This window comes from Ochlerotatus camptorhynchus, unplaced genomic scaffold (genome assembly GCF_037179485.1).
Source record: "Ochlerotatus camptorhynchus isolate MF236.1 unplaced genomic scaffold, CSIRO-AGI_Acam_v1.1 ptg000282l, whole genome shotgun sequence".
Lineage (NCBI taxonomy): Eukaryota > Metazoa > Arthropoda > Insecta > Diptera > Culicidae > Ochlerotatus > Ochlerotatus camptorhynchus.
Window position 1 is genome coordinate 833,917 of NW_027040771.1, and position 18,471 is coordinate 852,387.

General features: G+C 35.7%; 1 protein-coding gene across 1 annotated transcript; it reads left to right on the forward strand.

The window, feature by feature from the left end:
* Nucleotides 1–543: 543 nt before the first annotated feature.
* LOC135706494 (uncharacterized) lies at nt 544–11,894 on the forward strand. The gene is made up of 2 exons (XM_065228113.1): nt 544–745; nt 11,243–11,894. Exons 1-2 carry the CDS (start codon nt 607–609, stop codon nt 11,848–11,850), a joined length of 747 nt encoding a protein of 248 aa, XP_065084185.1. The 5' UTR covers nt 544–606; the 3' UTR covers nt 11,851–11,894.
* The last annotated feature ends 6,577 nt before the right edge of the window (nt 11,895–18,471 follow it).

Here is an 18,471-nt window from a genome sequence, read left to right on the forward strand (position 1 = left end):
TATGTATGGACTGAAAAGGAAAAGCAAAACCAACAAGAAGTAAACAATAATACAACGAAACGAGTAAAAAAATTCATTTTCATTCAATCGCACTTGTATTGGTAGGCGTGTCCAAGTGTGTTTGGCAAAACGCTTCGCTGTTGGTTGGCGATGGTAAAAATCTCGTCCGTATCCCAGCGGCGAATATAACACTTTTTTAGCATGTTCTAGGTTAAGGGCTTTTTATAGGTTTATTTTTAATTAAACCACAACAATTGCATAATTTATGTTGCGCTTCATAGTAAATGGATTAAAATAGTTTCAAGTGACTATTGTTTTATGTTTACCAAGTGCCAACATCACGCGATAGCAATGTAAGGACGAAAAGGCAAGCAAGCGCGCCGATCAGCATGCGAGAAGCGGAAGCGAGACGAGAACTTGCTGGTGCTGCGATGGGGCAAAGTCTACTCATACCTACAGATATTCGATGATTGTCTGGTGTATTGGTCTATAGCCGGTCTAACGGAACCGAACCGAGAGCAAAGCGAGTCGTGCGAGCCTGAAGTTGACGCTTGCTGGTTGTTGGGCTGTCAGTTCTGTATAGTCAGTGCATTCAGCTCCTAAAAGATGAACGTAGATCCGAAAACGTTGATCGCCGAAATTTTTGCAAGGCCAGCTATTTGGGATAATAAGCATAAATGCTATCATAACAGACCATACGTGGACAAATTATGGCTAAAACTGGCGGATGATCATAACGTGCCGGGTAAGTAGATCATGGATAACCCTTCATTAACATTTCAATAGGATTAAATTGCTTTCGTAAACAATGGCTTCAACCACCGGTTTCTAGCGAACAAAGGTTGGTTTAAAGCAGGCCTGCCCAATGAGCTGTACGTGGTCTCTGGATCTCAGTAACGATATCTTTTTTAATTTCGATTTTCGTTGAAAAATTGCAAACATCGATCTTCAAAGAAACAAATCAAGCTGAACAATGCGATTTGCTTTCATCCCAACAACTTGGTAAAATGATCATGATCCTAATGATGTATAAAATAGATATGACAATGTAAATTTGATAGGTTGTCTCTATGAGGGCGACTATACCTAAGATGGAGGAAAAAACAAAATTCCTTTATTGCTGTGAAATGCGCGCGACGATTGATGAAGATTTTTAAGATTTCCTGCAAAAAGGTCGAGAGCGGTGCGAGTACCTAGATGAATTTAGATGCAAAAGATGAAATAAGATTTCTCGTAGATTAATTCACTAGCGTGAGATTAATCGACAATCTAAAATTGAGATTTAGATGTGTCCTACCCCTAGGGTTGTTCTTTTCATGATAGCAACAGTAAACATTTACACACTTAAACAAGCATTACTTCAAATCACATGAGAATCCTCAAAAAAGCGATCCATGGCAGTTATATTGAGTGCTCAGGATCACATTGGCCACCCATGGATACATTCTTAATTCCCCCGGGAAATGTCCAGAGTCTCACAACCGAAACCTATCATATGCCATATCAAATTACAAAGAAATTTAAATCTAAGGTTAATTGTTTGGTCATATTGTTTGTTCAATATCTTCACAAAGATCGAGCATATAAAACAAGCTTATAAGGACTGTTCAAGTTATAAAACAGACACACTTTTTCAGTCCCAACTGATTTATTTGACTACTTAGCTTAATGCTTTCTTGGGCAAGTTTCAAGCTCTACTTATAAGCAACATACTGAAATTAATAAACAATATATTTGAAACAACATGTAATTTTTCCTATATTTTTTGCAATTTTTACAATAAATAACTTGAACACCAGGATACATTTTGCAATTGTGTCCAACCAGATATTTTTTATATCAGCTCTTCTAAAAGATGAATACACACTCATTAAAATAAATATTATTTCGTAGAACAAAGTGTTGATACGATTTTGCATAATTCTCGGTGTCATTTTTCGTCCCACGTTTACAACTTTGGAACATTGCCAATATTATCTCAAAAATTCTGATACTTCATAATACCGTAAGTTTAAGCTATTCAGTGTCAGTTTTCATTAAATTTGAATTGAACGCATTTGAAACGCAGAAAATAAATTTCGTTAGGACTATTAACTATGTCAACACACTTTTTATCACATTTTGTACAAATTAAATGATCTGACAAATGTTATGGATAAGATTTTTACCTAAAGGCGATCCCATAGATGAGATGATCCCATAGAAAAAAAAAACATGTTTGCTTACGCGAGAAAACAAAGGATGGTATTTTGTAAGTGCAGTGATGGTTCATTCTGAAGTGATGCGTTTGATTATCATTAATTTAAGCAGTCCCATGTAAATATGAATGCCATAGGACATGGATCTGTTATGCGAATAGCGGCAGTACAGTAGTTGCAGAAGTGATTACAAAATTTCTGAAATGATTCAGTATTTTTCGGAATGATTCCAAACTTTTCTGATGTGAATCAGTTCTTTCTGAAGTGATTCAGAATTATGCTGAACTTTCCGAAGAGATTATTAAATTTTCTGAAGCGATTCTGTGCGTCCGAACTGATTCCGAACATTTTTTAATTGATTCAGTGCATTCCTAAGTCATTAAATTATTTTGATGTGATTCAGTTCTTACGGAAATGGTTACAAACTTTCTGAAATGATACAGTACTTTCCTAAGTGAATGCGAAATAATCTGAAGTGATTCAATATTATCCGAAGAGATTCCGAGCTTTCCTGAAATGATTCAGTACAATTCTTTACAAAGTGATCTAGTACTTGCAAAAGTGATTACAATCTTTCTGGAATGATTCATTACTTTACGGAGTGATTCCAAACTTTTCTGAAGTGATTCAGTACTTTCTGAAGTGATTCATAATTTTGTAAGTGATTCAGTACTCTCTGAAATGATTCAATACTTTGTGAAATGATTCAGTAGTTTCCGAAATAATTGCGACTTTTTGTGAAGCGATTCAGTACTTTCGAAGTGACTCCGAACATTCCTGAAGTAGTTCAGTTTTTACCGAAGTAAGTCCGAACATTTCTGAAGTGGTTCAGTGAATTCCTACGAACTTTCTGGAATGATTCAGTACTTTCCGGAGTGATTCTAAACTTTTATAAAATGATTCAGTTCTTTTAGAAGTGATTCAGTACCTGCGAAAGTGATTACAAACTTTTCTGGAATGATTTAATTCTTTCCGAAAAGAATCAAATTTCTGGAGCGTTTCAGTACTTTAAAAATTGATTCTAAACTCTGCTGACCTAAATCAGTGAATTCAGAAGTAATTCAAAACTTTTCCGAAGTGATTCAGTACTTTCTGAAGTGACTCAATACATTACTAATGTGATTCAGTGCGTTCTGAAGTAATTCCAAACTTTTCATAACCGATTCGGTATCTTCAGAAGTTCCGATTCAGTTCACAACATTTCTATAGTATTACAATACATTCCGAAGTGATTCAGTACTTTCCAAAGTGAGTCCAAACTTTTCTGAAAGGATTCACAGGGCTGATAGCTGGTCACTGTTTTCAAGTCAGTCACTTAAAAGTCACGTGTTTCAGCCAAATATCACTATCACTTTTTTTTCGAAGCAATAATGTTAAGAGTAGAGAATTTGCATTTAAAGAATCACATCAAATCACAGCTTGATGTGGAGAAAAGATCAGCGTCAGCGACCTGACAAAGAATAGTTGCGAACAGCCCGGAGCTGTCCAGTTCGTGTTGATGGAATCACCAATATTTTGATATGTTTATAAAAATTTTCCCATGCCTCTGTGATCTCGAAATAGTCATAGATAATTTCATTACAAATTTTCTGAGGTTTCGAAAGAAATGTGGTCCTAATATCTTGGCTTTTTTACTTCGTGATCTTTGAGTCTTAGATTTCGAAAGATGGTCTAGAAAAAAATACAATACAAAATATTCAAGGACTAGAATTTTGGAAAATCTTGATGAAAGTATTGTATTTTTTCCGGATTTGCAATCTGGAATGCAAAATTTTCTTCTTTCCATCTTGGAAACTTTTCTTCGTTTCAGAATAATGAGATTTTTTTATTACTGCTAACTAGAAAAGTTGTGTAGGTCCCAGAGTTATGAACATTTGAGGTGTTACAAAAGTTTCTATATCCGAGATCGTTCCAATTGAATGTCAAAAATCACCAGTTTGTTTGTTATCATAAATCGTGTCAGAAAAATGCGTAGAGTGAGAAAATGGACAATGCACTTGCGTATTGAATTAATGCGACCAATAATTTGATCTATTGTCCTTAGTTTAGTGCATGTCGTATTACTCCATCACTATTGAGAAATGATAAAGTATTCGGTTTTTTACAGTTGTCATTTTTCCATTTATCGCAAGGATCCGACTCTAATTGATAGGTCCCGCTATTTATACCCTTCGGAGTGTTGAAACACCCTCCAAAGGCGCGCCCCTTTGTCAGTCAAAATTGGATTCCTTAGCAACAAAATTAAGGAATGACACCGATAATGACCATGCATCAGAAGCCTAGTCTTAATCACTTCAAACTAGGGAACAACGAATAGAAGATTAGGAATCACATAGATGAAGAGTAACTAACTAGTTTTTCCTTGTTTCAAGATCATCCTCAGTGGACAAAGCCGAGTCTTGTCACTATCAACAAGGCATAAAAATAAACAAGGACTAAGATTTAGTTTGTTAGTTTGAAGTAGTCAGGACTAGGAATCGGTGGTAGATCTTACATCCCGTAACGTACCAAGAAAAGGTGATCTACCCACGTTACGGGGCCTGATTACCTAATAATAATTTAACAAATAATATTTTTTCGACATCAGATGTATGGGATCCTAAAAACATAATTTGATTTATTTTAAAGGAGCATGAAAACTGCTCATGATGGGTTTTGATTGATCTCGAAGTGGGTCGCAGTCAACGAAATATTGAAACAATTTTTTTTCGGTCAATAAATGTAACTATGAGTCACTTTATTATTATTTTAAAGTTCTGGTTTGGTTATTATTTTTGATATTTTAGTCACTAAAGACCCTTCTATTATAGTACATTAGCTATTCAGTACTTTATGAAATGATTCATTGCATTACGAAGTGATTCCGAACTTTTATGTTGCGATTCAGTCCTTTTCGAAGTGATTGCGAGCATTCCTGAAGTTATTCAATATTTTCCGAAGTATATAATGTTTTGCTGGTAGCGAGTCACTTTTGAGTGATTTGGTCCCTTTTTTTCAAGCACTAAAAAGTCTCAGTTTTTAAGGCCAAGTCACTTATGTCACTTTCTCTTAAAATCAGTCACTATTTTCAACTTTTTTAGCGTGAATTTTATCAAGATCGATCATTTTTCTTGCAGTGTGTAGAATCTGATAGTCCAATCGATGCCTACATTTTGTTCTAATTTTCTAACAATTCGAAGCTTCTATGCAGCTTATTTACGTTTAATTATCTTTCTGTATCAACAGCAGTGATAGCCAAAGTACATTACGATTATATGGCCGAAATAATTGGTAAATACTTAAAATATGACCATTGAACAATGATACAGCTATTTAAAAATCGACATGAGCACCACTTAAATGCATTAAATTTTGTTTTGTTTTCTGATAAAACAACAAAAGCAATTAACGTTTTTAAGACAGAGCAATCAGTTTTGAAGAAATAAATTTACACTCAAATCCATTAAATGTACTTGCTTAATTTTGATAAAAAGTTTCAAAGTGCCAAAATTAAGGAAAATTAAATTAACTTTAAATGATCAGTTTCAAGTTAGTAATTAACTTTATAAAACATTAGATATCTTCAGTGAAGCCCCATTAGCTTCACAAAAATTGCAGTAACTTTACAGAAATTATTAGAAATGAAAGGAATTGCTGAGAATTTCAGTGAAGCTAAAAAACTGCGAAAACATAAGGTTATCATTCTTAAAATTTGAGGAAATTACTTGAAGCTTTAAGAACCTCAAAGCAGTTCTATTAGCTTCCGAAAAACGGCAGGAACTTTAAAGAAATTGCTAGAATTTCAGAGAACTTTAACGTTGTCAAGAGAACGTCAGAAATATGGAGAACTAGAGTAAAATCGTGGAAATTTTTAAGAAGTTTGAAGCACCTCAGAAAATCTAGATCCTTGGAGCATTTCAAAGCAGTTCCCGTAATGTTAGTTTCTAAACTATCGATGCCTAGGAGCAATTTAAAGAACTATAACCGTGAATTTAGAAAAAAAAAAATCAGGGAAGATCCATGATGTGCCGATAGAAAAATCAAGAAACCTTAAGATGTTACGAGAATTGCAGGGAAATACACAAACCTTCAGATATTTTATGAAAACTTAAAAAATATTCCATGAACTTCACCCAAGTCCAGATAATTTCAGGGAAGTTTAAAGGCGTTTATGAGAATTCCATTTATTTCAGAGTAGAAACGAGATCTTCAATAAATCTTCAGCAAAGCTCCGAGAAAATTTCTGGAATGCAATACAAATTATATGAACATCCGAAAAATGTGAGAGTATTTTAAGGGTGGTATATCATAGAAATTTCAAGATTAAAAAAAATGCGAAAATTTAGCTTAGGTGATTAGAGAACATCAACCAAGTTCCATTAATTCAAAAAATGCAAGAACTTTTAGTAAGCACCGATATCTTCAAGAAATTTAAATATTTTTACATAGTTTCATGATTCTCAGCGAAGTTCCGAGTACTTTGACGACGATCAGATAGTTACAGAACAATCCTATTAACTTAAGGAAATTTGCAGTGACTTGCAAGGAGTTCCGTGGAATTATGCGATATTCAGAGAATTCTATGATTGATCCCGTAAACTTCAAAAGCGTAAGGGAATTATGAATATATATCAGAAAATTTTCCGGAAAATTATACATATTAAGAGAATTTCAGGTAAGCACAGAAAACTTCAGGGACTTCCAGATAAGTTTAGGGAAAATAAGTGATTTGAAGCAAAGTTTTGTGAGCGTTTATAAAGTTTATAAAACATATGAAAAATAGTGGAACCAACACAATTACATTAATTTCAGTAAAACTGCGGGTTCTTATAACCAATTCTGAGAAATTCAGGGCAGTTTAGAGAACTTTAAAGAAATTATGAAATATTTTGAGCAGTTTTAATAGCATCAGGAAAGTCTAGAATATTGAAGAAGTTATGATTAAGTGTTGAAAATTTAAGTGCAGCTTAATGAACTCCAGAAAAATCTTGAGAACTCCAGTGAAAATCATAGAACTATATTAATCATTTCGTTTTGATTCCAAGAAAATTGTGGTAGCTTAAAATCCACAAATTTCTGAGAAACTTCGAAAGCTTCACAGAAGTGCTGAGATCTTCAGAAACATTTCGAGAACTTCATAGAAGTCTATGGAACTTAAAAGAAGATCAGAGAACTTCATGAACTTGCTTGAACATAAGCAAAATGCAAGAGCATTTCAATTAAATTTAACAAGCTCCAAAAATTGGGGAAGCCAGTTCCGTTAGTTTCAGAAAATTAACGGGAAATTTGAAGAAGATGTTCAGAAGTTCACGGAAGATTAAACATTTTTAGGACAAGTGCAATTAACTGAAATTTATCGAGAACTTCAGGAAAAAACAGAGCAACGCAGAGCAGTTTCGTTAACATCAAAGAGATCAAAGACGTTTCGAGAACTTCAGCGAAATTTTAAAATATTAGTGAAAATCCACGATCGTTAGAAAAATTGAGAAAACTTTAGGAAGTCCGAAATAGTTCTTTTGCCAGTGGTGGCGGCGGGTGATACCCCTCACCATCCCTCACCAAAAGGGCAGTTTGGTAAAGGAGATGATCAATCCGATTCGTGCCTTCTTCAAAATTGACGATTGCAAGCTTTCTACTCTCTATATACAATTTTCACACTGCCGTACTCTAACGGAACTATCATCACTATACTTTCATCTCCTTATCTATCGTATAAAATGACCACTCAAGTCTGATATTTGACATTAATCATTTCCAACTAAGTTCAGGGAAGTTTTAAAATTGAATGAGAAGTATTGTGAGCATCAGGCTAGTTTCTCAAACTATAAAAAAAAATCAAGGCAGTTCCATTAACTTTCAGTCCATATTCAACGCAGATTTCTCATAAAAATTCACTGGAAGTTGGTCTCAGCATTCACTTTGATCGGAAACTCTCATGAAATTATTCTAGAAATTCACTTGGAACGCTTTTCTGAATTCTGTAAAAAATATCACCAGCATATACTTAGAAAACTTCTCGCAATTCCATTGATATATTCCTCAAAATTTCCTTCGAACTATCATCCGAATCAAATTTTCCTCGGGATAACTTTGAAATTCTCCTCAGTAAAAAACCCTTTGGCAAGATACTCAGTATTTTCATTGAATACAATTCAGATTTCCGTTAGAATCTCACTCCTTCCCTTAGAACTCCATTCATATTGAAAGTTTCCTAAGAATTCATTTGCATTTGTCCACACAAATTCCTTATGTTTCTCCTCATAATTTGTTTGGTAAACTCTCCAGGAATTTTTTCTCGAATTTCTTTGAATCCTCCTTTTAGCATCCCTCTCACCATTTAAGTATTCTCCTAAAACTTCCAAGAACTTATGCTCCGGATTCGTTTTCTCTCACAAACTTCATTAAATTATCCTCAGAATGGTCTTGGAATTTTCCTCTGAAGTTCACAGGAGTCCTGCTCCTCAGCAATTTATACGAGTTTTCATTAAAATTTACTTTCAATTCAAGTAAGGGTTTTCTTGAAATTATACTCTAAACTATCTCAGTCTTCACATGAAATCTGAAACTCCTCAGGATTACCTTGAGGTTTTTCTCATGTTTTTCCCAGAACTCCCTTGGAATTAGATCATTAGAAATTATAATAAAATTCCATGAGCTTTTACAACTGTGCAAGGAATTTGACTCCAGATTTATGAAACTTTCTTGAAGTATTATAACTTTTAAATTCAGAATTAAAAAAAAAACTTGTTAAAATTTAAAAATTTGTGGAAAATATTAGTGGCGTCGCGTCAACATATGCAACCTGTGCACGGCACAGGTGTAAATAATTGAAAAAAAAAGCGATTTTTATTAAATTCAGTTCGGATGGTCTGCCTAACCCCTAATGCATTGATTTCTAAGCATGTCGAAATCACTACCATGACAAAACTCGTTAAATAGTGCACCTAAAAGAGAGCTTTTTTGGGTGGCGGGTGGCAAGTTTGTAAATGGTCAAATGCCTGATGTAAGCAAAGCAGACCTTCTATCACCTCTTGAAACATACCAGAAATTTCCACAATACATGGCGGTTTGCACCATTAGTTGTAATTGAAACTTTCAGCAGTCACGCGTCAAACGGGAGCAACACGGAAACAGCAGTCTGGTACGCTTTGGACGTTATCATATTTGCAGACCGTTTTGAATGTGTGAGAACATTTGTGATGTATGGGTGCCTAAAGCGTGCATTTCTCGCTGTGCACTTGGATATCTGATTGCAGGCGAAGAGAGTAATGGAGAGAGAGAGAGCGCTCTAACTCTCTTGTCAGTTGTAAATCTCTCAATTCTGATGGTTGTGCTGGTGCGCCTGTCAAAACTTATGAGCTTCCCCTGGTTCATTCTAATAGTGTTGTTCTGATGAATTAAGGGTTGATTAATTCAAGTTTGCTACCCAGTGGACTTCATGAAATTTTCTCTAGATTTTGACACTGTTGTGTACCAAACAATATTTTCGGAAGTGTTTGACGGATATCCTTCCTTAAACTTCAGTCGAAAGAGTTAGCATTGTGATAAAAACGAGAATTAGTAAAGTTTTGCAATTCCTCCTACTTCGGCTAGCTCGAAAAGGGCTATATATACAAGTTTTGTTTACACAAGATGATAGGCCCTTCAAATGTTACGTTAGGTAGTGATTAATATAGTATTTGAGAATATGTCCCTCGAATTGATTTCCCGGGTTTTCAGGTAGTAGACACTCTGGTTAATACAGTGGGTTGAGTCATAAGCTTTCTATTAAATCTGAGCGACTACTTTTCTTCTCTTAGGTAACTTTTTAGTCACTTTTCTTTACAACTGTAAGCCACTATTTGGTCACTTATTTCTCCAACATGTTCTTTAATATCACTATTTTTGACATCATTATTGCTACCGGCTCCCTAATATAGATACAAGCAGGGTTACTTCCACTCACTTGCTATAAAAAATTGTTTTTCCGAATTATGAAAACATTAGATGTTATAGTGATAATTAGTACTTGTAAGTTACAAGAAGGCGTCGTGAAGAATGTGTTTGCTACATAAAACCTGTCAAATTTGCTTTCAGAGCGTCACAATCAGCGATCTTATGATACGCGAGCGTTCACTCAGAGTGACAGGTTTTATGTAGCAAACACATTCTTCACGACGCCTTCTTGTAACTTACAAGTACTAGTTATCACTATAACATCTAATGTTTTCATAATTCGGAAAAACAGTTTTTTATAGCAAGTAAGTGGAAGTAACCCTGGATACAAGTTGGGATTGTCCAATCACTAATTTTTAATTTTACATAAACCCAACCGGAAGATGTACTATTCTATTAGAGATTTGGATGAAAAGTATCAGAGTTGGTTGGAAATGCTAACATGAAGCTTTAGTGTGATAATTTATTAGCTAGATAATGATCTTTAGAAGAGGGTAGGTGGATAGTTCCGTTAGAGTATGGCAGTATGAAAATTGAATAGAAGTTGAAAATGAGCGAGGGCCATTAATGCGACAGTTTTTAAAAAGAATGAAGTAACATAAAAACACTTTGAATGAAAAGTATATTAGATTATTGTTCGAACAAAGTTTGTTTCCCCAAATGCATTGTGTCTAGAAAATCTTCTCCTAAAGGTTATATACAAAAATATGCATTCTAAAAAACTTGCTTGTCTGCTGCAGTCCATTGCAAGACTGCCTTTACATTTGTTGGATGAAACCTTGCAGAGGATGTAATAAATCCAACCTTACATTGGAAGTAAGAGACATTTGTTTTGGTGTATAATTGATTATTAATTATATCTACACGAATACACATCTGCCGAATGTTCTACATTAAACGTTCGCTATCTGAAAGGATCGTCTACCCTTTATGGTTGTAGAAAATAGATAAGCTGGAATTTTTAAAACTACCCAATGAGGGTGAAAAGGTCATCTAGCTTCAAAGTAAATACCTTGGCTATAGCTGATATTACTCAATTTAGGTTGTACTGCATTGTTTGCAAACACTCACCTGTTCTATAGTAAAACTAACCAATATTCATTATTTGCTTTAACATATTCCACTAGCAGTACGTGATCTGAAACGAAAATGGAAATACCTACGAGACCAGTTCCGGTCTGAGTGCAAGAAAATCCCCATCGAGCGGGCAAACGAGACAGGTTTCTGCGAAGCCGAATTGGAAACCTACTCCTGCTGGCCATACTTCAAGGCACTGCTATTTCTGAAGGATCAAATCAAGTGTCGCGATTTTATAGGAAATTTGGATGGAAAGCGGATTGCCGTGGATGCTATGGAGAGGCTCGAATCCGAAGCAGAATACGTTGAAACGAGGGTCAACTGCGAAAAAATAGACAAACCTGTAATTGCTGGCATCCGTGTAAACCAGGACGATGAGACGAGGGTCAACTACGGAAAAATAGAAAAACCTATAATTGCTGGGATCCACTTAAACCAGGACGAAGATGAAGCTTTCTTCTACAGTTTGTTGCCACATATCCGGAAGCTAGAACCCGCTCAAAAATTACTGTGCCGAATGGAGCTTCAGAGTGTTGTGTTCAAACACGTGTATCAGAGACAGGAGCCGCGAGTAGTTCAACAGCCATATAATGTGGAACACCTGGTTGTAGAAGAGCATCCCGTGGAAACTAAAATTGAAATCTTTGATAATCCTATTTAAAATGTTTTCCGTAATGCTACATTTTCGAATAAACCATACCATCATTTACTTAGAAACCATCATCTTAAGATTCGAAAAATCCGAATTGACCATGAGTGGAACAGCCAACGTTGGGAAAATATTGTTCGAATGTGATTATTCGGAAGACAAGACGCATGGTTTATTTATTTTGAGCAGTATCGATTTTCTTTTACTCTTGCCGGACCAACTCGTTCGTCCGTCAGCTTTTGCATCCCATATCGACCGACGGCGACGGGTACTGTTTGCTGGCTGGTATCAGTGGGACCTAGTGGGACTAGGTCGCAACGACGGACGGTTGTTCTTACGGCTACCAATACTACTAGACCCTATAAAAGGTGATGACTTACGGTTCACTGTATACTTTCGTGTTATTATCGTGACAGCAAAGTCCTATAGTACATAGCACATACGCAAAGATACGCTAGAGGCACTGCTATGACTGAGTATAGTAGTAGGTATGTAGGTGGTAGTTGCTGTATTCTTTCGTGTACTCCCTGGCTGGGTGGGTGATGATGAAACCCGAATGAGTAGGTGGCCAGAAAAAGCCCAAGCTTTCGAGTACGAGCAGGACAGAAGATAGTACGGGAAACATAATAGCACGTAATACATATACAAGGATCTGTTTTTTCATCACGTTTGTTTCTTTTACGATCGTGTTTCTGACGGTACGTGGTGAAAATGCTGTATTGCTGAATGCAAAGAGGAACTTGTTCCGTGCGAACCCAAGAAGAAGAGAAAATACATAAAAGAAGGAACATTGAGCTTTTCGGTTGGTTTCTGCTGACCGACGGCTAGTGGTACCAGGGACATACATTTTTTTGTTGTTCTACATGGCCGTTGAAGCTCACTCTAATTTGAGTTCCGAATAGTCGAATTCGCAAAAACCACGATCACTGGACTGGGTACAATTTTCCTCGGTTTTCCTCATATTCGAGACGATTTTATTCAGTCTAAAAGTGACCGTGGCTTTTGCGAATTTGAGTAAGCGGAACTCAAATTAGAGTGAGATTCATTCAATGGCCATTTATGAAAATATCAACGGACTCAAAACGGTCGGATGTGATATGGCTACTTATGAACAACTGATATTAGCTACGTTTCTAAAGAACATTGTTATTAGCGCCATGTTTTTTTACTGGGACCTTGGGGACAATTTGACGAGTGTATCCCATTAGGCATAAATACGTTAGGCATAATGGACGTTAGGCATAATGGACGTTAGGCATAAAATACCTTGCTGCTGTGCAACTCTAGAAACCTGTTTCGAGCATGGCAAACAATGCTTAAATTAGGCTAAGCGTTGAATAAAAAATGATACAAGTTAAACAAACATAGATTAAGCACAGTTTGGAATCCATTATTTATCACATCATAAGTGACGTAGCTACATATTTACTTAGATCCAAGATTAGTAGCGATAGCGGTTAAGTAATCTGGCAATGAAAACTCAGCATAGTTTGAACTATATCTTGAAATCAATCGCATCGAGAAATTAAAACATTTGTTGTAATATATTCTTACACACATATTGCAATTGTCAAAGAAGAAAAGTTTTTCCTCAAAGAACAGCTCATGAAATAAAGAATGGTGAATTGTGTGATTTTTCATTCAATAACAAAAAAAAAACAGCTTAGGTTGAATAAAATATGATGCCAAAGAACAGCTCATGAAATGAAGAATAGTGAATACTGTAGTTTTTCATTCAATAACAAAAAAAAAACATATTCCAGGATTTCCTGCCATGCTTTTCGATACAATGATTCTGTTTTTGTTATCATCAGAATGAAAACTAGCGGAACCGTCTGCTGATGTGAGGGAGCGATACTTCCATGAACAAAGACGAGTTGCCGAAACAAACAAGGAACTGTGGCAAACGTACCATCTGTAACCAAATACTTTGCCTGTCCAAGACGTCGCAAGTTTTCATGAGTTCCTAAAATTAAGGCTCTTTCATTATTGTCACCGAAGTCAGCAATCAATAGACGGTCCCCATTATCATCCTTCTGGAATTCATCGGGTAGATTATGCGTAGCGTCCATTATGCCTATCGTACATTATGCCTATCGTATATTATGCCTAACGTCCGTATGCCTAACGTCGTGTACCCCAATTTGACCCCAGGTCACTTTGACAAACTAGAACCGTTTTTCGTTTGCACGCTTAGAAATTCAGTACCCGTTCGATTTTTGGCAACAAGCTCGAAAATTTAGAGTTGTCTAAATGTACTACTGTGCCGGATTTAGTTTAAAATTTAATTGATGATTTCGTTGATTTTGGACCACCGTGAGGCATCTTTATGACATAGACGTAATCAATAATTAATCACAAGGAGCAAAAATACATTATTTTCATAATCCGGTTTTGTGGTTTTGTTGGCAAAATCAAACGGGTACTGTTATAAACGACTTCGTTAATTTATTATTATTATTATTTATTAGTGACACTTTATAACTTCTGCGAAATTCGTGTCGTCGACTTTGTTAATGTTTTACTGAACGTTCGGTATAAAAACCTTCATTTAAATACTTATTGCACCAAATTTAATTCTCAGCCTTGTTAAAATATTCAAATCTGGCCATTATGGTAAAGTTTTCCTTGAAAACATGCAAACCAATAAATTAAAATGCTTGATTTTTACCGAACAGTTCAACTGTTGAATGTTCAGTAAAAATGACCGAAGTCGGAAATCATTTCTGATTGGGTGACAATTAATTTGTCTAATTTTGCACCATAGCTCAAGATGGAGAAATTATGGACAAAAAGTTTTGATTTTTAAAAAAAACTCAAGATTTTAGAGAAAAAATAATTATCCAAAACTTGGTCCAATTACTATTTTGACTTTATATAATGAAAGTATACCAAATTTACAATACAAAATTAATTAGTTAATGAAGAATAATCAGCAAGCAACTATTCATCCATTTATCATTTATTTTAAACATGAAGGAAACATTGATCATTTATGTTACGTAGTAATTTCAGAAGATTTGTGCCTGTATCTGTAAACTTATTTATCTCAAAAATGATTACTTTTCTACGTACAGAACAGCAGTTAACTGTGAATAAAATTTATTTCATGTCTGACGGAGCTGCATCCCAGTATGAAAATCGCAATTTTTTTCTAGTCTTTGCCAATTTAAGAAATAATATGAAATAGAAGTTGAATGGAATTTTTTCGCAACATCGCATGGAAAAGGTTCATGTGATGCTATAGGAGGAACACTGAAACGTACACACTTAGAAATTATCGCCAACTTCGGTAATTTTTACCGAAATCTGAACAGCTGAACTTTTCGGTAAAATTTAAGCAATTCAATTCAATTGCTTTTCAGCTACTTTGAAACTTAAGGTGATACTCTAAGGAAGCCTTAGCGTGAAACTTTAAAGGCACAAATGTCAGCTTCCACAAAACATACAAATTTGAAATTGCTACTCCTTTTTTGCTGTGCTACTACAAACAGAGAGTAGCAATTTCAAATTTGTATGTTTTGTGGAAGCTGACATTTGTGCCTTTGAAGTTTCACGCTAAGGCTTCCTTAGAGTACCACCTTAATCTCCACTAAAATGACAAGATTTGACCATTTAAACAAGGTTGAACATGTTTTGATATTATTTTCAAATTCAATAGCCTTTAAAATGAAGGTCAAAGTTTTACCGAACGTTCAGCTATTCTGATTTCGGTAAAATTTACCGAACACCGAAACAAAATCTTATGGTGGTAAGCTCCAACCGGTATTATCCTCGGATTAAATCCCGATCAAGAATGTCCGGCTGGTTTGATGTCGACATCAGAGTTAATCAACATAATTCTGAGCAAACATTTTTCAGATCATACAAACAGGGACGGTATTAAAAGTTAATCCGAGTTGGAGCTTACCGCCATTAGTGTGTATGGCTACCAGAGCTAGTCTAGCTACACACTAAGATATTGTTTACGTGTTCGGTAAAATTTTACCGAAATCAGAACAACTGAACGTTAGTTAAAACTTTGAGCTACATTTTAAAGTCCCTTGAATTAAAAAAAAAAATAATTTCAAAACATGTTCAGCCTCGTTGGAATGATCAAATCTTGTCATTTTAGTGGAGGTTTAGTTTCAAAGTAACTGAAAAGCAATTGAATTGAAATGCATAAATTTTACCGAACAGTTCAGCTGTTCAGATTTCGGTGAAAATTACCGAAGTCGGCGATAATTTCTAAGTGTGTAGAGAACGTGAATATCCGATAAAAAAAATGCAAGGGAACTATACGATTGGGCTCAGAAGCGAAACGAGGATCAGCTGCCTCAAAATTTCTTTTGTTATGCAACTACTGAAGAATTTGAAACTCATACGCACGAGCTCAACGAACAATTTTTTTTCCTCTGTTCGGGACCTAACACGACTGCGACCAGTAAATTGATCTATTGTAGTATATCCCGTGTCCTTAGTTTATTTTTTTTTTGTTTATTTATTTATTTGATAAGGCTCAACCGAATTAACTTTACAGAGCCGAGGATTCTTGGTCACTATACAATACATCTTAAAACTATAGTACAACACAATAAACACGTTATCTTCCGCTATCCAAAAAGCCTCCTCCATCAGAACGGGATCCGCTTCCAGTAGTTTCATTGTATGGCAAATTGTTGTACGCCAACGAGGGTCAGAGCGCGTCCATTGTAGCAATGGACGCAAAACGTGGTCAGCACTCACACACTCATCACGAAACGGTTGCTTTCCAAAGTCGACGACGCATCGACCGAAAGAACTGCTGATGAAGAACAATGAGGAGGACCACACAATGGTTGCTGCCGAGAAAACAGACGATCGCGTAGCACACATCGAGAGTGGCCTGCTTTTGTCGACAGCCGAGTGAACACTGTGTCCTTAGTTTAGTGCTTGTCGTATTACTCCATCACTATTGAGAAATCATGAAGAGTATTCGATTTTTTTTACAGTTGCCACTCTTGCATTTATCGCAAGGATCCGACTCCAATTGAAAGGTCCCGCTATTTGTACCCTTCGGAGTGTTGAAACACCCTCCAAAGGCGCGCTCCTTTGTCAGTCAAAATTGGATTCCTTAGCAACAAATTTAAGGTATGACACCGATAATGACCATGCATCAGAACCCTAGTCTTAGCTACTTCAAACTAGGGAACAACGAATAGAAGAATAGGAATCACATAGATGATGACAACTAACTCATTTTTTTTTCCTTGTTTCAAGATCATCCTCGGTAGACAAAGCCGAGTCTTGTCACCACATAAAAAATAACAATGACTAAGATGTGTTCCTTGGATTACCGAAAAATCCTGTTCCCCTAGTTTGAAGTAGTCAGGACTAGGAATCGGTGGTAGATCTTACATCCCGTAACGTACCACAAAAAGGTGATCTTCCCACGTTACGGGGCTCAACGAACAATACTAAAGGACTATAACCATTCAATGAACTCAAAAATACCACTCATTTATTCCTATTTCTGAAAGACAAATAGAAGTCAGACACTTTTCAAACTGTTATAATGAAAAGAAAATTGTTGATTTCTATTACAACTATATCAATAATAATGTAAAAATAAATGGAACTATTCTCGAAAAATCTCAATTGTAAGTTCTTTGCATATGCTAACGAGCGAAATATGTATTTGCAAGAAAATAAATTGTTTTAAAACATGCACATTCCGGATAATTTAGATCATATAGATGAGCCACTTAGAGCATTTTTATTGTGAAATTTTCTGATATTTAAAAAAAAATATTGTCGGATATAGTGATGTAGACCTTTTTGACGTTTAATCATCTTTCTCTATCTAGCACAATTGGATGAACGGACGGTTTGTTTTCCCACTAATCTGTTTCTCTCTTGCTCGCACTCGTTCGATTTCAATTGTGCAGTAGTATGCGCCGATTAAACGTCAAAAAGCTCTATGAAGAAGCAAAATGGCATAGTCGGTCATAAGGAACGTTTCTGCAAATTTTCAACCAAATCAATAAAAAAAATTAACCTATTTGCGAATTCGTAGGAAAGTGTTCTATTCATAACAAAAGTTTGGATCTTGTATTCCTAAACATCTTTGCTGATGGAAGTAATATCCTTCACTGGTGCAGTGAAAGAAGGTGGAGGGGTTTAGGGTTCAACCCCCCTCTCCTCCCACAGAGTCTAGGCCAATATAAAATTATCTTTTATATAAAATGTCAGTCAACTTTAACCACTTTTCGCATGTACAAAATGCGAGTCAATCTGAGCGATTTTTTATATGGGCCACGTATTGCTCAATCCTTTTGTACGAAAAATATCGATAAAAACTTGTTTGCTCTAGTACTACTCCAGGAAGGGCCATCCGACTTTCCAGATTTTGTTTTTAACTTTACACGGTTTCTTTCAGCCTAGTCGGTAATGGCGCAGTTATAACTCAACACCATGCTGGAGGTGGCTGGGTTCGATTGTTGGTCCGGTCCGGTAATTTTTCGGGCTGAAAAATATTTCGACTTCTTTGGGCATAGATTAACAATTGTGGAAGTGCACAAATAACATTAAGTTGAGAGCTAATGTAAAGTCCCAGTGGGGAGGTAATAAAGCCAAAAGAAGACAAGACCCAGTTTCTTCTGACTTGCTTCAAGA